Below are 20825 nucleotides of genomic sequence, written 5' to 3' on the forward strand. Positions count from 1 at the left end.
AGGGAGGGAGGAAGGAAGGAAGGAAGGAAGGAAGGAAGGAAGGAAGGAAGGAAGGAAGGAAGGAAGGAAGGAAGGAAGGCAGTGCTGCCATATGGTCTAGTAATACCACTTTGGGGTATGTTTTTGTTAGGGTTATCATTGCAGTGATGAAACACCACGATCTAAAAGCAACCTGGGGGGAAAAGGGTTTATTTGGCTTACAGTTCCATATCACTGTTCATCATTGAAAGAAGTCAGGACAGGAAAAACAGGGTAGGAACCAGGAGGCACAAGCTGATGCAGAAGCCATGGAGGGTGTACTGTTTACTAGCTTGCTCCTCATGGCTTGTTCAGCCTGCTTTCTTACAGGACCCAGGACCACCAGCTTAGGAATGACATCACACACAATGATCTGCGCCCTCCCCCATTAATCACTAATTAAGAAAATGCTCTATAGGCTTGCCTACAGTTTGATATTGTGGAGGAATTTTTTTTTCAGTTGAGGTTCCTTCCTCTCATGTAACCACAGCAAGTTAACATAAAACTAGCCAGCATAGGGTAAATATCCCAAAAGAAATGAAATTGCATTTTGAAGTAGTATCTAAACCACCATGTTCATTGCAGCATCATGTACAGTAGCCAAGATAAAGGAATGACCCAAATGCCCATCAACAGATGAATGGGTAAAGAAAACGCGAGATGCACACAGATACACTATGATGCTGTTCAGCCTTTTAAAAGAAGGGCATCATACCATTTGCATGATGATGAATGAGCCTGGAGGCCATCATAACAAGTGAAAAAACCAAAACTTTAGTCTTCAAGTGTTTGCAATAAGTATTCACATTCTCCCTGTGTCTATGGGCCATCCCCTAACAAGCTGCCTGTGCCCTGTACATCCATGCCTCTCAGGATTAGAGAACCTGCCCTAGGGCTTTGCTGTCCAAAGTGAGGTTTCCAGACAACATCAGCATCTCTTGTAAGCTGACTGGAAAGGAAGAGCCCTAGCTCACTCTGAACCTGAAACTGGAATCATTTTAACTGGCCCCCTGTGGAGTTTTAGGTACATCAAAGTCTGAGGAGAGATGTGCTACACCAGTTTCCTTGTTCATGGAATAAAATCACCTACTATTCCACATGTGTCCCAGTTCAATAAAGGTTTATTTCAAGAGTGTTGTCTTGTGTACTGTGATTAAACAACGAACAAACAACAACAAAACGACCAGCCACATCTGCACCCGGTTATAGTTATTATTGTTTATTGGCTATAATTATTTCGAATCTCTCTCTTTTAGGACACGTTCCCAATGGTCTCAAATGCCACCCTGACCAGGAGCACCTGATCTATCCCCTGGGCTGCACTGTCCTCATCCAGGCAATAAACACTAATGAGCAGAAATTCCTCCACGGGCATGGTAACAACGTTTCCTGTGTGGCCATCTCCAAGGAAGGAGATTATATCGCCTCTGGACAAGTCACGTTCATGGGGTTCAAGGTAAATAAAATGCAAAGAATTCACTGGACTGACTTTCTTAAAGGTGCCTCCCTAGAAGAGCTGCCAGACTTCCTAGCTCTGTGTGCACGCCCGTCCTCCCATCACCCTTTGCCTTCTCTCATCAGCCCATCAAGCTGTCCCTGAAAGCCTCTGGCGTCCTGGTACCAGATGCTGTGGCTGGTGACTGCAAACGCTTAGCTTAAATCTGCTTCGACTTTGCTGCTGTCTGTTGTGTTTCTACCACACGGTCTAACACGGGGCAGTGGCTTCACTGAGTATTTCTCACCAAGAGAGGCAGTCACCCCTCAGGTTCTACTAAAGCCTGTCTAGGATCTGACAGTGTATCTCGCCCCTCAGGCAGACATCATTCTGTGGGATTATAAGAAGAGAGAGCTGATTGCTCGGCTGTCCCTGCACAAGGGGAAAATCGAAGCCCTGGCCTTTTCACCCAATGATTTATACTTGGTTTCACTTGGAGGCCCAGATGATGGAAGGTAATGAATGAAGCCTACTTTTATTCTTTCTTTCTTTCTTTCTTTCTTTCTTTCTTTCTTTCTTTCTTTCTTCCCTTTTTTCTTTCTCTTCTTCTTCTTCTTCTTCTTCTTCTTCTTCTTCTTCTTCTTCTTCTTCTTCTTCTTCTTCTTCTTCTTCTTCTTCTTCTTCGAGGGGGAAGTGTTTCATTTTGTTTTAGACAGGGTTTCTCTATGTAGTCTTGGCCGTCCTAGAATTCACTCTGTAAACCAGACTGGCCCCTCGAATTCACAGAGATCTGTCTGCCTCTGCCCCTGCCTCTGCCTCTGCCTCTCAAAGGCTGGGATTAAAGGCATGCACCACCACTGCCCAGCTACTTACATGTTTTCTACCAGGTGTTACAGACATCAAGTATATTGTCCCTTCCCAGGTCCTCTGTTGGTCTGCCCATGTCTGAGTATGCTGCTGTATATGAGCATGAGAAAACGTGGCTTAGGAAAGTGGCCCTCAGTTCTGCCACCACATGGACATCACCTGGCCAGCTCCCTGCTGCCAGGGCCCACCTACAGAGAGTCTGATTTGATCAGTCTGGGCTCTAGGAGTCCCAGAATCTTCCTGGATGATACTGTGTGCCCCTACAGTCAGAATCCAACGCTGTCAAAGACATCATAACCACAGCCATGATAGCAGTCATTGTCAAAGGCAAATATGCTTTGAGTAGGTCCTGTGTGACAAGTGTGTGCCGAGAACTTTCACTGCAATAGCTCACTTGAGCCTCATGCCTACTCTTTAGAAAGGAAGCCCCTGGTGCCCAATGGCAACTGAACAACTGAAGTCACTGGTGGGTAAGTGGCAGTGCTGGGACACAAACTCCGGTAGTGTGACTGCAGAGGTGATACTTTTACCTTCCCCACAAGTCATGATCTTTGCCCTTTGACGGACTTGGTGATATTTGATAGAGACCGTGTATAAAGTGAAACTGGAGGAAACATGCGCACACCTAAAAACATCATTTTCAGGCTGACCTGGGTTATACATCAGCCCTAAAATGATGAAAATAATGACATCACACTGGGAAGGGCAATTGATAAAATATATACTCCTATTTAAATGCTAAAGAACATAGGTGGTAGGGAATAATATATGATCTGTGTAGAATCTCCCAGGTGTATTTCCACAGCTGGCAGGTTCTTGGCCTTTCCCAGGTCCTCTGTCGGTCTGAACACCTCTGAGTGGGTTGGTATGTGTGAAAAGGTCATGAGAAAAGAATTTCTCAGAAAAGGTCCTCAGCTCTGGCTGCACATGGGCATTAACACTTTGAAATAACTTTTGCATATACAGTATTTTCTTATTTGAGCTTCACAAGTGCACAATGATATTTAGTTCCATGTCTTCTTAACCTACAGAAATTCAACAAAGTTTTCACTACTTTTGCGACTTTGGTAATCACTTGTAAGTGGTTCCCACCATCTCTGGGCCATCTCCCGTTTGACTGTTTTTTTCCATAAGAGATATAGTCAAAAGTTTTCTGTTAATATTCTTACCTCTGTTAAAAAGCAGCTGTTGTCAGCCATGCGTGCATACTGAATCACCTGGAGAAATTGCAGAAGCCCTGGTGCCTGGGTTCCATGCATGGAGTATCTTGGTGGCTGGCCATTGAGCCAGCATACACCTCCAGAGGTCTTACGTGGGAAAACTCACCTCTGTAAAAACGGCTAATCTTTGGTTACCTTAAGCTTGCTTTTTGACTACCTAAAATTTGCTTAAAGAAAATGAGACTGTTTGAGGAAAGTGATGGATAAACTTTGCTGGATCAGAAAAGTGCAGGATGACCATCTCTGGTTGATCACTGTGGCTCTGACAGTTGTCTTCAGACAAGTGGTCCAATTTTAGGCTGTGGAAGGGGTCCAGTTCACCCAATCCTCCCGACTTGGTGGTAGAGGGAAGACAAAAACTCCGGTTAATAGTCATGAACATTCTATGGCTTGCCTTTCTACATTCACAATTTATATTTTACAACTAATCTATTAAATTTTTATCAACATTATCATCCTATTTTTGTTACAATGCGACTCTGCCTTAGTTACTTTTCTATTGCTGTGATAAAACACCATGACCGAGGCAACTTATAAAAGAAAGTGTTTAATTTGGAGCTTACAGTGCCAGAGAGTTAGAGTCCATGGCCATCATGGCAGCGAGCATGGTGGCAGGCACATGGGCAAGATACTGCAGCAGTAACTAAGAGCTTACTTCCTGAGACACAACCCCAAGGCCAAGAGAAAAACTGGAAATGGTTTGAGTCTTTTGAAACCTCAAATCCTACCCCCCATGACACACCTCTTCCAACATGACCACACCTCCTAATCCTTCCAAAACAGTTCTACCAAATGAGGACCCAGTATTTGAATATAGAAGCCTATGGGGGCCATTCTCATTCAGACCAGCAAAGGTTTTCACTCAGAACACCTATGTATACCTATTCTTTGCCATGACTGTGGAGTCATACCGTCCACGTGAACCACAAATTCAAATTGGCCAACTCACTGCCTATGCAGGTATGCGCCATTCATTTAAAAACTTAAAATTAAAGCTTTATTTGACTGAGATTTATAAAGAAACTGTGCTGTCCTACAATGGAAACAGATCTTAAAACTGTAAGTCTACCTGTGTCTTTTCTCTCATTCCCTTACTATAAAGGTGTCTATTGGCTGAAGCCGCTAATTAAAATGATTTATGAGTTTTTAAAGTAGTGCTTGGAATGATGGGTTTCATCATGACAGTTCCATGTCTGTATCTCATTGTACATTGTTCATGTTTGACTCCTCACAGCCTCCCTTATCCCTCCCTGCTGTCGTTATTACTTTCTTTTAAAAATTATTTACTTATCTGTTTGCTTGGTGTTTCGCCTGTATGTATCACTGTTCATGGCACAGGCCAGAAGAGGGCATCGGATCTCCTGGAACTGGGGTTACAGCCAGTTGTGAGCTGCTGTACAGATAATAGGAATTGAACCCTGGTACTTTGGAAGAGCAGCCAGTGTTCTTACTGCTGAGCTAGCTCTCCAGCTCCAAGACATATTTCATATGCTATAAAATACACTCGGACAAGGTGTACAGATGGTTGGTTTTTAGTATATTTACAGAATTTGGAGCCATCACTAGACGCAACTTTATTTCCAGCACCCCAGAAAGGAAGCCCACAAGCCATTAGCAGTCACCCCTCACCCCACCCTCCTCTTTCCAGCCCCAGGCAATCACCATGCTCCCTTCTGTACCTGTAGATGTGCCTGTTCTGGCAATTCCACATAATGAAATCGCACCATCCTCATTTTCTTGAGCAATTTTTTCCCCTAAGCTCAATGTTTCCAAGGCTCACCCATTTGTGACATGCTATCAATATATATAATATTCAAGCTATATTGTATGGATAAAGCACATTTTCCTTATCCACGCATCAACTGATGGGCTTTTGAACTATTTCGTGTGTGTGTGTGTGTGTGTGTGTGTGTGTGTGTGTGTGTGTACTGAAGGTTGAACCCAGGGCCTGAAACATGCTAAGAACATATTCTAGCACTCAGATACACCTCCAGGTCCCAAGGCATTATTGATTGTATAATAATTGTTAATACTTCACCGTGCTGAGAACATATATATACAAGCTTTTGTATGGAAATACATTTACATTTTCGTTGAGTATGAAGCATTTGGGCTTTATTCTGTTTAAGAAAGGATCCATGTAGCCCAGGCTGGCCTCAAACTTAGTATGTAGTCAATGGGGCTGACCTTGAACTCCTAGGCCTCCACCTCTCAAGGTCTGGAATTACAGAAGGAGGCACCCAGTTTTAGTATCTCTGTTCTCTGGCTCATCACCTAGTTCAACCTAGAGAGTGATTCCCCTCACGTTTCCACCACCACATGGCAATGATCAGGGTCCGCTATGCAAAAGAACCGATAGCTTTTACATCATCTCCTCTTCCTGGTTGCTGGTGATCTGTTAGACCTGGATTTCAAGTCATGTATAATAAAAATAAAAATTATAATAATAATAATAATGCATTCTATATGCAGAAAATCGGGGCATATATGCAAGCCTACTTTTACGCTGACAAAGGCCTATAACATTCGCTTTAATTATTTTGATTCACATACTTAACATAATTCCTGTTCCTTTGCTCAGAATTCTTGATATTCTCTTGCCAATATTATTCATCTTAAGGCTAAGTCGTATGATTATATCCAGGAAGATGACAATGTCACCGTCAAGTGGTACTTCTCAAAATGTGTTTCCCAGAACAGCAGCCTTGGCATCATTGGAAGCAAAATTTCAGCCCTTCTCCCTCAGCCTGCCTGAGTTAGATACCCAGGAATGAGGGCCAGCTGACCTCGGTTAACATGTTTATTTGTAATAAAATGTATAAAAAAAATCAAAACTTGACAGGCCTTGTGGTATACACCTTTAATCTTAGCACTTAGGAGATGGAGGCAGGTGGATCTTTGTGAGTTCCAGGTCAGCCAAGGCTACATACATAGGGAGACCCTGTCTCAAACAAAAACTAAAAATTAGTGGTTAAATAATTCACTGTATGCAAATGGTTAATTTTGCATATCTGACCGCTGTCTGTCTGGTTGATTCTGGTTCTGTTGTCTCTTTAAGTTTGGGAACACTACCTTATATCATCTTGTTTACAGTTGTCGTTACATTTTCTTCTTTTTATTTGTTGGAACACCTCCTTGAGGCACGAGAAGCCTTTATTGGATCTGACGTCCACACTGGACTCAGTACACAGAACTGAGGCTTCCCAGACTAACTAGAAAAAAAAGGGGAACTTACAGAGCATCCCTGTGAAGACTTAAGAAATTAATCATCTGGGTTTTTAATTATGTCTATCTATGTGTCTGTCTGTCTGTGCCGCGGTGCACATGTGGACATCAGAGAACAGCTTATCCATATTTTCCTTTCACCGTGTGAGTTCCACAAACTGAACTCAGGTCACCCGGAGGCTTGGCAGCATGCACCATCCCTCCCCGAACCATCTCACACCCTGGGGGAAGAAAAGGGATTTTTGTTGTCGTTCATTTGTTCATTTGTTTTTGTTTGTTTATTTGTTTGTTTTTGTTTTTGAGAGCCAGCAGAGGTAAGAAGAGGCCATCTCAGATCCTACAGAGTGAGTTACAGGAGGTTGTAAGACACTTGATGTGGGTGCCTGGAACCAACCTGCAGTCCTTCAGAAGGGCAGCAAAGGCTTTTAACATAACCGCTGGGTCATGTCTCCAGTTTACATGAGATGAACACTTGTTCCACTTGATGCTTGTATGCCTGACATGCCTTGATCGATGGGTTCCCTGGCTTCCGGTCCCAGAATAATTTTCCTTCAAAGCTTTTAGACTTTTTCATCACACGTTTGTCTTCTAGGAAGCAGTGAAAGCATGGAGGAGATGCTTGTCTGTGGGGAGGGAGAGGCCAAGCGTTTCCTCAATAGGACCGTTTCATTTTGTTCTTTTTCTTTCTAGAACCATTAAAAGAGTTGTTAACGAGGAACGTCTGATTTGCCCTGTTGGTGTCTTTTCCCCTTCTTGTTTGGCAGTGTGGTGGTTTGGAGCGTAGCCAAGAGAGATGCCATTTGCGGCAGCCCCGCGGCAGGCCTCAATGTCGGGAACGCCACGGACGTGATCTTCTCCCGGTGCCTGGATGAGATGTTTGTCACTGCTGGAAAGTAAGTCTGTGCAGCGAGGATGTCGGACCCAGGTTACCCCGCCACCTACCCAGAACACACGCGCATGCCAGTTCCGGGTGTGGCAACAGGAGAAGGATATATGTCTTGCGCCCTGGGCAAAAACTACATTGTAGTTTTTGTAAGCTTTGAAAAAAATCCTCTCAGTTGGATGCACTTTAAGTACATTCCTTTGAAAACACTGTTGAGGTCTACTGGAAAGATTCCTCGGAATGGCTAAACCCTTTTTAAAAATCTAGTTTATTACATTTTTATATGTTGTGTGTATGTGTGTCCATGCATGGTCCTCAGCAAGCATATGGAGGTCAAAAGACAACTCGTGGGAATCAGCTCTTCCCTTCTGTCATAGGCCCTGAGAACTGAACTCAGGCTGGGCAGCAAGCTCCTTTATCCACTCTGCCACCTCACTGCTCCTGAACCCTTCTTAGGATTCTTCATGTCATTGAAAAGACATGATTTCCAATCTGTGCTTGCCGAGTAATTTGCACAGTTGCCTGGTTGGTATTTCTTACCACCTGTTTTTGATTTAGGCCTAACGAAGTGATATTTTGCAAAAGAACCGTGTCAGTATATTTCCAATGTTTAAGCTATTTGCCAGGGTCATAACTCAGGTAGGGTCAGCTTCAGCCAGCTTAGGTCAGGGAGCTGAACATGCGAACAGAACCTCCCCCAGCATGAACTAATTTACAAACTGGCACTCACAGCCCTGCTTGATGTCCCGAGGGGAAGGTGAAACAGACATAAAAATGTCCTTTTCCACATCCCCCACCAGCTTAAAGGGAAGACATCCTAAACTGTAAGGCAGAGGGATAAGTTCAGGGAAACTATCTTTGCAACTCGGTCGTCTCCCATCCGTGACAGGTACACGCTGTCCGCTCCTTTCTTGGCCAGAAGCAAATCGGTGCTGCTCTGCCTCTGTAATGTCTCCTGTCCCCACCTTGGGACACACAGGGTACGTTTGCTCCATGGCTGAGTGAGGATGGACTCACTGAGAGGAGGTAAATTCCTTGGCGTCCATGAAAGCTCTCGCCGGTCAGGCAAACCATGCTGGGACCCAGACAGCTCAGACTCGGAAGCTCTTCAGCCCCCTTTGGGTCTGCAGAGCAGCTTGTCTCTTTGTTCTGCTGGGTCTGGGTTCTTTGGTTCCTTAGCACCTGAGGGCATCAGTGTGTTCTAACGTCTGTGGGCAGCATTTCTCCAAAAGTCAAACCTTAAGTTTTATGGGAAACAATCTTTTTTGGCATCATTTGTATTCCAAATTTCATGTGCCACCTGCACTTAAGTGTCATGTGATATTTAAGATACTTAAGAGTGCTCCACATTCTTAAGATCTCTGTGGTGACACCAGGATGCCCTGCTTTCCCTGTCACTGTCATGGTTTTGTGTATTCCACTGTAAGTTCTCCTTGAGACTGCCCAGCACCCCAGTTTCAGCATCTACACTATACCCACCACTAAAACCATGGGCTCTCTCCATCTCTCTCTCCCTCTTCACTTTGAAAAATACATTTTAATCTTACTATGTGTACAGTTCTGTAGGCTAAAAGTAAAGAGAAACTAAAGTTGGCATGTTCTAATTAATACTGTCTGATTGAGATGTTGGCGGAACTCTTGGCAATATTTCCTTTTTTAAATAATACTTTCACTAATTCCTTGGGAATTTCACACAATGTCTTTTGAGTACATCCACCTTGGATATGCTATTATTATTACAGAATTACTGACTCGGTGGCGAAGTGCCGGCCACATAGTAAGTGTTGTTCTAATTGCTAACTTAAATTCTCACGGCCACATAGTAAGTGTCGTTCTAATTGCTAACTTAAATTCTCACTCATTTAGTCTCATTTCTGTTTCCTTGGAGACAGGAACCTCCGAACTAAAAGATCCTCCGTTAAGCAAAGATCGTATTTGGCAGGAATTTTAAGGCCAGCCTTAGTTACACAGTGAGTGAGGTCAGCTTGGGCTACATGAGACCCAGCCTCTAAAAGAAAAAAAAAAGATAGCGCTCTTTTAAATGCTTCAATACAGCTAAACACCTTGACTTACTTTTCCTGACTAAGATGTGGTGTCCCAAGCAAACATCCTCCGCTTTCCCTCTCCCACCCCAGCCTCTGGTACATTCCATTTAGATTCCACATGAGTGAGATCAGGCAATATTTGTCTTTTCTCTGACTGGCTTATCCCAGCCAGGATGATGTTCTCCAGATGGCCACTTTTCTTAAGGCTGAACAGTTTTCTTTGTATATATACACACTTTCTCACCCATTCATCTACCGATGGACACTCCGTTTGTATACCCTACGATGACTACAGTTCATAACAGTATACGTGCACGGTATGTATTAAATAACACTGAAAGTTGCTAGGAGTGGATTTCAAGTGTTCTTACTACAAAAAGATAAGTAAAGTAATACATATGCTTAGTAGTTTAATTTAACCATTCCCCAGTGTATACACGTGTTAAAACATCATGTTCTATATCATAAGTGTATATAATTGTACTTGTCAGTAGGAGGGAAAGAATAAAATGAAGAACCCTGTTTTATTTCTACATTATTTGCTTGATTATTTAATTCATCAATTGATTTATCTTTGAGACATAGTCACACTATGCAGCCTTAGCTGTCCTGGAACTTGCTAGGTAAACCAGGCTGGCCTTAAACTCGCAGAGATCTGCCTGCCTCTGTTTCCTACATGCTAAGAGTAAAGGCCTGTGTCATCATGCCTGGCTCAGATGCTTTACTAAATACATGCTTGTTTTCAGTACAGTGGGAAGAGTATGCACTTCGGTGTCTGAGAGAGCTGGGTATGAATCCTGTTCTGCTCTTATGTAGTAGGAAGCATGGGGCCCCTTTGTTCCATCCTGCCCAGCTAGCTTACACCCGAAACAAACACACAGAAACTTTATTCATTCAAATACTGCCTGGCCCATTATATCTAGCCTCTTCTTGGCCAACTCTCACATCTTGATTTAACCCATTTCCATTAATGTGTATCGCCACTTGACTGTGGCTTATGGGCATGAGTCTAACCAGCGTCCACCTTGAGCAGGAGAATCGTGGCATCTTGACTCTGCCCTTCTTCCTCAAGCATTCCATTCTGTCTACTCTGCCTACCTAAATGCTGCCCTATCAAAAGGCCAAGGCAATTTCTTTATTTAACCAATGAAAGCAACATATAGACAGAAGAACTTTCTATACCACTCTTACAAGCTCTGCATCACCTCACAGGGAGATCACAAAATCTACCCCTTAGGTTGCCGAGAGATTGCATGGGAAGTTCTCAAGTTGCACAGTGGGTTATAAAAATAAAAACCCTCAGAAATGTTTATCTCTCTTCCTTTCAGCTTCTACTTCAAGAGCAGGGGGAGGGAGACCTGAAAGATGTGAAGAAAGAAAAAAAAAGACATAATGGATCAAGAAACTATAGGATGAGTTATTATCACTGTGCTTACAGTCCCAGCCCTTGTTGAAGGGTGAGAGGAGGGGCGATTCCTTCCTCCCTAGAAGAGCTAGTGAACTTACCTGATGGTGGTTAGTTGAGAGGGAACAAGTAGGACCCTGGCATACAGGAAAAGATTAAAGTAATGGCCACCCTAGGCATGTACACTCTCAGCTTGTGGAAGTGAGCATGTCTTCTACTGGCCAGATGTGGGTCATGTCTTCCACCAGACAGCTGACAGTTAATACAGAGACTCCCAATGGTCAAAGTTCATAGAATAAGTGACTGTGAATGCTATTACCTAAATGGGACATTGATATCACCTTCCCCCTGCCACCCGTGCTTGGGGAACATCAGGAAAGAGGGTGTAGACAGATTGTAAGATCTAAAGATAAGGGGAGATTTCTTTTAAGTAATGTGCTCTGGATATGACAGGGCCATTGTACTCATAAACTCCCAGCGGCTTTGGTTGCCTGCCCATCACCTTCATAAGACCAACCCAGTCACCTAACCTAGAGAAGAGCCCTGAGATGCCCTGACTGTAGCTGCAGCCGTTGGCTGTGGTGAATGGGAGTCAGTTTTCTTCAGCTGTGTGGCCCCTCGTAAGCTGTCCGTGTTCTAGTGGATGGTCCACAAACCCATGCGGATCTGGGCAGCACTCGTTGGTATTAATATGCTACGAAAAGAGAAGGAGGAGGAGAAGTTGGGAAGGGAAAATGTTTGTGTGTGGGATTGGGAAAATAAGTAGGGGTGGTTATGATGTTAAAACAGTGTATCCATGCATGAAATCACTAAAGAATAAATTAAAGTTTCTTTTACAAAGAGAGTAAAAGTGTTGGTTTGAGTTTTGCCAGGAGTGTTCTTGTTTAAGAAGAGGACATTGGTCAGGGTCCATGGCATTACAGTGTTGGTGGCCTCCTGGTTGCTGGGTTTTTTTTTAAATATTATGTATACAATATTCTTTCTGTGTGTATGCCTGAAGGCCAGAAGAGGGCACCAGACCTCATTACAGATGGTTGTGAGCCACCGTGTGGTTGCTGGGAACTGAACTCAGGACCTTTGGAAGAGCAGGTAATGCTCTTAACCACTGAGCCATCTCTCCAGCCCCTGGCTGCTGTTTTGATAAATGTGCTCCTTTCATTGCTGACAGTTTGTTATCCCTCTATGCAAAAGGATGGCACAGTTCTAGCCTTCTCTCCCTAAGTCTATTGCCAGTCTCCATCAGAGGCTATGTATCCCCGCACTGCAGCGGGAAACAGAGGAGGCTGTCATGCTGGCACCTGGTTGATGTTAAATCAAGGTCAGAATTGTGATGCAATTCCTTGACTGCACATTCTAATTTTCAGAGTCAAGTTGCTTTGTGAATTAACAAGATGTCTCACTTAAGAACTGGTCCGAGGCCGGGTGGTGGTGGTGCATGCCTTTAATTCCAGCACTCGGAGGCAGAGGCAGGTGGATCTCTGTGAGTTCGAGGCCAGCCTGGTCTAGAAGAGCTAGTCCCAGGACAGGAACCTACAAAAACTACAGAGAAAACCTGTCTCAAAAAAAACCAAAAAAAAAAAAAAAAAAAAAAAAGAACTGGTCTGATATCAGACCAGTTACAATTGAATATTACTTTAACTATGGAAAGATGTGTTACATTTGTTTCTGCTGCATTTGTTTAATTATGTAAAGATGTATTGCTGTTTCACCTCGCCTATCTAAGGAACCTGATTGGCCTAATAAAAAACCAAATGGCCTGTAGCTAGGCAGGAGAGGGTTAGGCAGACAGAAAGAAGAGATAGGAGGAAGAATCTAGACTGGAGAGGGGGAAGAAGAGAGGAGAAAGGGACTCACCTGGGGCCAGAAACCAGGCAACTGCCAGCCATCCAGACATAGAGACAGCAGGAAAGTAAGATACCCAGAAGGGAAGAAAGGTAAGAATCCGCAAGACAAGATGTAGATGAAGAGAAACAGGTTAATTTAAGCTAAAGAAAGCAAGCTAGCAGAAACGAGCATAAGGCTGAGCATTCAGAATTACTAAGTCTCCGTGTCATGATTTGGGGGCTGATTAGTGGCCCAAAAGAAAAAGCCTGGTATAGCCAGGCCTCTTCGTTTGGTCCTGGGAGCTGCTCTTGGGTTCTGGTCGTGCAGAGTCATCCTGAAAAGACTGCTAGGAACACACTTCTACCAGAGAGCAGAGAAACCATGGGCCTACCAGGAGTTCCATTCCAATGATGATACAGATTCTAACAGAATTGAATAATAAAATTTCTAAGGCACTGGATGAAATTTAAGATTTTTTTTTTACTTTTAATGCAATTTAATGTGATTGTTTCATGGAATCATTTCAAACATATTCACATTCTTCAGTACATCTCAGCAGTCTCATCATTTAGATTTCAAGGGGAAAATCCAATCAAGAATATGCTAGAATAAGGTAGGAATAAAAGGCCACTAAGAGATGGGACTAATTCCGTAGCTAATAATTATTTTTTGGAAAGTTTCTCAAATTACCAATTATGCATCAATAATTAGTTATCAAATACATACACAGTGGGCTATGTATGTCCCAGTAAGTTTTTTTAAAATGAAATTGAATGGGTAGGATGAAATAGAAAAGGCAGAATAGAATATAAAAATGTCAGAGTGAACCCTCCACAGTGAGATTAAACATTACTTAACCTTGCTTTTGTTTGTTACATGTATGTTTATATGTGTCTACTGAGCTGTGAGATTAAAGGTTATTTAACTATGAAAAAAAAGATACATGTGAAGCAGCATTTAAAAGGGTATTCGTTTGATTCTGATTTTCCTTTGTAGTGGGACAATTCGAGTGTGGGAACTGGATCTCCCAAACAGGAAAATCTGGCCCACTGAGTGTCAGACGGGACAGAAGAAAAGAATAGTCATGAGCACTGGAGTAAGTGTCAGCTCAACCCTTGCTCCCTTAAGTGGCTGCCAGCAGTCCTGAGCAGGAGAGTATGCACACTGGGTCAGGCTAGGGAGGACAGCCTTGAAGAATGTCGGGGAGGAGGTACAGCTCAGAGGGAGCACCACAGCTGGGAGGAGCTGGGCAGCACTAAGAGGTCCCATTGTACTGGGACCTGAGCAGTCATCAAACATCCAAAGCCTGGCCTGGCAGGAAGCAGTGTGGCCGGGTGATACTCAGAGCATACAGCACCCCCCTCCCCACCTCGGCCACCATTGCTATTTCTTCCATTGAAAATAAAGTCACTGATAGTAAAACTCATTGTTGAAATGCAGACTCTTTCACAAAGAGCTATTATTCATAGGTTTGGGTGTGGAGTCGTAATTCATCCCGAGAACTCCATGCTCCATTGACTTGGTCTTCTTTTAACATGTAGTCCTCTTTTTACGAACGTGGCCTCTGGAAACTGTGAGATAAAGTAAATGTGCGTCCTCCTAGGAGAGGCACATCTTTATCCTAGGAGCTCTTTGGAGGTGACTCAGCAGTTGGCACTGGCCATGCGCGTGAGCCTCGGACCCAAACGAGTGTCAAGGACAATCCATAGCCATCTCCTCCAGCTGCGGGTGGCCCTGACTGCTCCTCTCGCAGCCGTGCTGACTTAGCCTTGTGTCTTGGGAAATAGCTGTTATCATGAGCTTCTCGGACAGTCATCCCAGAATTTCATCCCCTCCCTAGCCGGGGCTCCATATACCACTGGGGAGTCTCGGGTCTTCAGGTTTCTGTTTCTGACCTCCCAGATGGCTGACGATGACAGCTTTTTCTACCTCGGCACTACAACTGGAGACATTCTGAAAATGAACCCCAGGACCAAACTGTTGGCAGATACTGGGCCTACGAAGGACAAGTTTAGCTTGGTGAGTAGAACCTGTCAAGGTAAGGTCTGGCCCGCCCTGGCGTCATTTTCTTCCCTCTGCTGACAGCAAAAACTTTCATTAAGGCAAAGTCTGTAGGGAAAAAAATAGGCCAATTAGCAAAGGCTGCGAAGCCACACCCAAGTTGACAAGCTGCACTAGCCCATTCTCCAAGCCCTACGCTCTGGTTTTCTTCAGGGCAAAGACATCCCTAGGTGTCACTGTAGGGTAACAGTCAGTACCTTGCCCGTTTCCCCCTCTTCAAAGCACAGGATCGTCTGTTTCTTTATGAGCTGAAACTGCATTGGCTCCAGTCCAGTTGTCATCTACGAGAGATGGAGAGAGGGGTGCGTTTGGATCTATATGTGTGTGTTTGTGTGTGTGTGCATGCACGTGCACATGTGTATGCGTGTGTTCAACTCTGATAACTCTACCTTGGATTTTAGCCCCAGTGTTGCTATAAGTCTTTCATGAGACCAAGAAGGCATCAACAGTGCTAAGTTGCAGGATTCCCAACAAATCTTGTCAAAACTCCAGTAAACAATGCTAACACTTAAACAGAAATAAAAGACCCACCACTGAATGATGACTTTATACTAAGGACAGCTATCTCTCATGTGCCTGGGAAGTTCCGAGGACTGTTTCCACTAAACTTTGAGTTGGGAAGTTGGTGTGCGAAGTCCCACACCTGCCTGTCTCATTTCTGATATCAGAAACAGATGGTTCCTACTTTCCCACTGAACAGACATTCTCAAGAAACCGAAATACTATGCAGGCCTTGTGGGAAAATGTCAGTTTCCTTAATCATATCACCATTTAATATTCAACTTTTAAAAGAAATCCACAAAAATGGGAAGAAGCCATGATACAGGCAATACACATAGAAGGACTATTTAGAAATGATTCCATAGGAGATCAAAGCGTGACCTAGATCGACCTTTCTTTTAATTATTTAAGAGAAACAGATTCTAATACTAAGCAGCTAAAACAAGGCCCATCAGAGGAAAGGGAGACATAGCCTAGAACCCTGCCAGTTCCAAGGCCTGCAAGACCTCCAGAGGCCTCTGAAGACACTAGTAGAAAACTATTGATAGGCATAGTTCCTGTTTGTTTGGTTGGTTGGTTTTGTTGTTTGGTTGTGTGCTTATGCCTAGACAGTAGTTGGAAGCTTAGTTCCTCTACGAAGCAGATGCCAGTGTGGTAGTGCCCCTCAAATGACCGGCATTTAAGCCCCCTACTAATTTCTGCCGATCCTCTCAGGACTAATGGTTCACCCCACAAAGAAAAGATTGCTTGAGGGATGAGAAGATAAGAGGTGCCCCTGAAGATGCTTTGCTTGAAAAATCAAAGGAAGGACCTTGGGCAGTTGCTCATTTTGAAACTCTACTCAAATGTTCTCTGAAGAGAGAGGCAAAGGTTATCATGGTTTAAAATTGGCCTATTAGATAGACACAGTTCTACATTGGAAGGAGTTGACCGTGATGATGATGATGGCAGTAATAACTACAACAGGGTGTTTTACAAGGTGTCATTTTCATGTTTATGGATAGGGAAACTCACTATTGCTAAGGTGTTAGAATTTGCACTGGTGGGTTCATATCTGGACTCCCAGCACTTGGGAGATGGTGGCAGAAGAATCAGTAGTTGACAATGAGTTCAAGACCAGCCTGAACTATATGAGAGCCTTCTCAAAAAACCAAACCAAACCAAACAAAATAAAACAAACAACAACAAAAAAGCAAAGCCAAATCACAACGACAAAACACGCACACGCACACACACAAAAAGCCAGTTCTTCCAACTGGATTTACAATTTTAATATAATTGTGACCTAAACCCCGAGTTAATTATAGATGCTGAGAAACTGATTCAAACAGTGACAAAAAGCAGCAAAAGATCCAGAGAAGCCAGCATAGCACCGAAGAGCTAAGTTGGAGGAGCTCGAGGGCCCGATTCCAAAGCTTGCCCTAAGTCTAAAGTAATAAAGGCGGTGTGGTTTTAATAAAAAAGCAGACAAAACAGCCCAGAAATAGATCTGCACGAACATTCTTAACGTTATCTGACAGAGGAACAAAGACACTCCAGTGGAGAAAAGACAGTTCTTGCACAAATGATGCTGGTGCAAGTGGACACCCGTATGTCCAAAACATGCTCCCCCAACCTTCACAACGACCCAGACACCAAACTTAACCCTTTACAGAGGAGCTCAAAATGAATCACAGAGCTAAATATAAAACATGTAACTTATAAATCATAATCTAGGGGAAAAAATAGCATGACCTAGAGGTTAGTGATGACGTTTTAATGCAACATATAAGGCACAATCCGGGAAAGATATCGTATTAGAGTTCTCTAAAGCAACAGAACCGATAGAATGAATATAAATCTATAAGAGGATGTATCTGTGTGTCTTACCGGCTGTGGTCTGAGTAGTCCAATAACAGCTGTCTCCTAGCAGAGAGGCCGACTCTGGTTGTCTCAGTAGTGCCAATACAGTGCTGGAGTCCCAGGGAAGTCCCAGACCGCTCAAAGCCTTCATTCTGCATTAGAACCCCCAAGAAGTAGGCTCTGACACCAGCAAAGGGACACCTTAGGAGCAGAACAGATGAACCTGCTGGAAGAGTAAGGGCAAGCAGACAAAAAGCAAAAACTTCCCTCATCTGTCCTTTTATATGGGCTGCCACCAGAAGTGGTGGCCCAGATTTAGAGTTGGTCTTCTTATCTCAAAGGACCCAATCAAGAAAATCCTTTGTGGGCACACGCATGGTCTTAGCGGATCCCAGATGTAGTCAGTTTGACAACTACCACAGCCATCCCAGAGTTTCTTAGTGGAGCCTCGATATCAAAGAGTTTAAGCTCTGCACAAGACATCACCAAGAAACTGAGAGATCAAGCCACAGAGTGGGAATATTTTTCTCAAAGACTTGTGTGGTAGTTTGAATGTAATTGGCTGCCATAATCCCATCATCTCACACTATTGGGTGTGGCCTTGCTGGAGGAAGTGTGTCACTATGGGGGTGGGCTTTGAGGTTCCATATACTCAGGATACTGCCCAGTGTCTCAGTTGATTTCCTGTTGCCTGCAAGATGTAGTAGCAATCTCAGCTCCAGCACCACCTCTGCCTGCAAGCTGCCATGCTCCCTGCCATGGCGATAATAGACTGAACCTCTGAAACTGTAAGCGAGCTCCCTCATTTAAATGTTTTCTTTATAAGAGTTGCCATGGTCATGGTGTCTCTTTGCAGCAATAAAAACCCAAACTAAGACAACAGGTATGCTAAATCACCCAGAATCACCCAGTTGCTACCTCTTCCTTCCCATTCTCAAGCCTTTGTTTTTCTTCTCAGACCCTGTGGAATGCCTTTCAGGTCAAAGCAGGCAAAATCCAGCTTCAAGAAACTTGAATTTATTTTTCCATATTCAAACCTTGGTTTTTGTTTCTTATGATACTAGGGATCACACCCAGGGCCTTGTACTTGCTGGGCCAGCACTCCAATCACCAACCTTCAAAAGTCTTTAAGACATAAGCTCATTGAGTCATATACTAGAGATATTGGATATTTTAAAATAAAACATTAGCCATTATTTTAGTTGGTTTTGCATAGCTTTAACAAAATGCTGGAAACTAGGTGATCCATGAACAATGGAAGTTCAATCAGTTCATGATCCTGGAGGCTGGGGCTTCTAGAAGCCTAGCATTCACATCTGGTGAAAGAACGGTGGGCTGCATCATCCCGTGAGGGAAGGCCGAATATGCAGATAATCTACAGTGAAAAAACAAAGGTCACTTTTTACTAAGCCTGGGGACCAAGCGCTCTCCCTTTCTGAGCCTGCAAGCATCTAGGAGCACAGACAGGCAAGCATCTATGTGATCTATGTGCTGAACCATTCTTGATAACCAGTACCATCCCCATCTGTGGGGAAAGACGCTTCATGACTTATTCTTTTATTTTATTTTTATTTTTATTTATTTATTTATTTATTTATTTATTTATTTTGAGATAGGGTTTCCTTATGGATGGCCTGGAACTCACAGAAATCCACCTGCCTCTGGCTCCCAGTTGCTGGGATTAAAGGTGTATGCAATCACACCTGGTTCATGACCTAATCTCAAGGATATACTTCCCAATACTGTTGCACTAGGATGTAGGTTCCATCATAAACGCTTGTTGGGGGCGGCTACACTCAAACCATGGCAATCACGCCCATTTAAATTAGAACCTTATGGAGCATGTTATGAACTGTCAATCATTCCTCCATATATTTGAAGACTGTCTGGAATCTTAAATATGTTTTCAACTATTGGTAAGATTGTATACCATATGCCTTAGCTCAGAAAATACAGTCACTAAGAAATCTGTGCTGTCTTGGAATGTCATATTGGACCCTGCATTTATAGGAATAAGTTCTGGTGGAAACCATAGCAACTGAAGAACTAGCTTACAGAGGCTGTGCTTATGCTTCCTGCTGAAACTGGACGTGAGCGGATGGATAGATGAGCATTACTATATGTACGTTCAAATGCACGGGTGATCTTAGGGAGGAAGGATGCTACGTTCAAATGCAAGGGTCATCTTAGGGAGGAAGGATGGCAAAGCTTGACTACTTCTTGCAGGACCAGGAAGGCTACCTCCCAAGACATGAAACTTGTGGATGTAATTGAACGCTCTTGGCCAACCTGGAGGTACACTGTGATCTTCCCCAAACAATAAGTGCAGATTTGAGGTGACCTTTGCCATGCTCTCTTGTGTCAGGTGTTGCACTGATGTTTAATGACAAAACCCTTGGGGCCTCTCACAGCCTTGTTTCTTCCCCTAGGGAGTATCGGCCGTCAGGTGCCTGAAGATGGGTGGTTTGTTGGTCGGCTCTGGAGCTGGCGTGCTGGTCTTCTGCAAAAGCCCCAGCTACAAACCCATCAAGTGAGTTCTGAACGCAGAGAGTTGGGGTAGATAGAGACCCACTAGAGCTGCGGGTCTCGGTCTGGGTGTTGCCTAAGACCATCTGCATATCAGATACATTGCGATCCGTAACAGTAGCAAAATTACAGTTATGAAGCAGCCAAAAAATAATTTTATGGTTTGGGGATCACCACAACTTGAGGAGCTATATTAAGGTGTTGCAGCATCAGGAAAGTTGAGAACCACTGCACTAGAGAAATGTTCGCTGAAATCCAACAGCTAAACACTAAACGAAGAACAATATTTGCCAAACATTGTGACTCACACCTTTTAAGCCCAGCACTCAGGAGGCAGAAGAGACAGGAGGATCTCTGTGAGTTCCAGACCAACCTGTTCTACACAGAGTGGCAAGCCATTCAGAGCTACACAGTGAGGTCCTGTTTAAAAGGAAAAATCATATCTGATTAAAGAATTGCATCTTGCTATTAAGTGAGTAGCTGAATCACAAGGGCCAGTGGTTTCTTCCCATGAAAAAGTTCAAGAGAAACCAAACCAAAGCCATTCGCTGTGACCCAGAGGCACACCACCCTTTGATAAGTCACATAACTTGGTTGTATACCACAATGAGACATAACACCAGGACTATGACCTTTCCCCCTAATTTTTCAGGTTATCTTTAGAAATGGGTTGCCCTGGGCAATGGTGCCCAGGAGCCTTCCTGCCTTGTACAAACCATTTCAGGCCGCATCGCCCTGATAGACCTTCTCTGAGTGTTTATTTTTTTTTTAGATTTATTTATTTATTTATTTATTTATTTATTTATTTATTTATTTATTATGTACACAGTGTTCTGCCTCCATGTATGCCCGCATGCCAGAAGAGGGCACCAGATCTCATCACAGATGGTTGTGAGCCACCATGTGGTTGCTGGGAATTGAACTCAGGCCCTCTGGAAGAGCAGTCGGTGCTCTTAACCTCTGAGCCATCTCT

The 20825-nt window shown here is 43.6% G+C and overlaps 1 protein-coding gene across 1 annotated transcript in view; it reads left to right on the plus strand.

Moving 5' to 3' along the window:
* Window positions 1–20825, plus strand: part of Cfap52 (cilia and flagella associated protein 52) — a 44480-nt gene that overhangs the window by 8191 nt on the left and 15464 nt on the right. Inside the window, exons 2-7 of the mRNA XM_005349831.3 lie at window positions 1275–1474; window positions 1832–1968; window positions 7530–7658; window positions 13919–14018; window positions 14825–14941; window positions 19756–19856. Coding sequence (XP_005349888.1) covers window positions 1275–1474; window positions 1832–1968; window positions 7530–7658; window positions 13919–14018; window positions 14825–14941; window positions 19756–19856 — 784 coding nt within the window. The remainder of the gene's footprint in view (window positions 1–1274; window positions 1475–1831; window positions 1969–7529; window positions 7659–13918; window positions 14019–14824; window positions 14942–19755; window positions 19857–20825) is intronic.

Source organism: Microtus ochrogaster, chromosome 7, assembly GCF_000317375.1.
Source record: "Microtus ochrogaster isolate Prairie Vole_2 chromosome 7, MicOch1.0, whole genome shotgun sequence".
Taxonomy (NCBI): Eukaryota; Metazoa; Chordata; class Mammalia; order Rodentia; family Cricetidae; genus Microtus; species Microtus ochrogaster.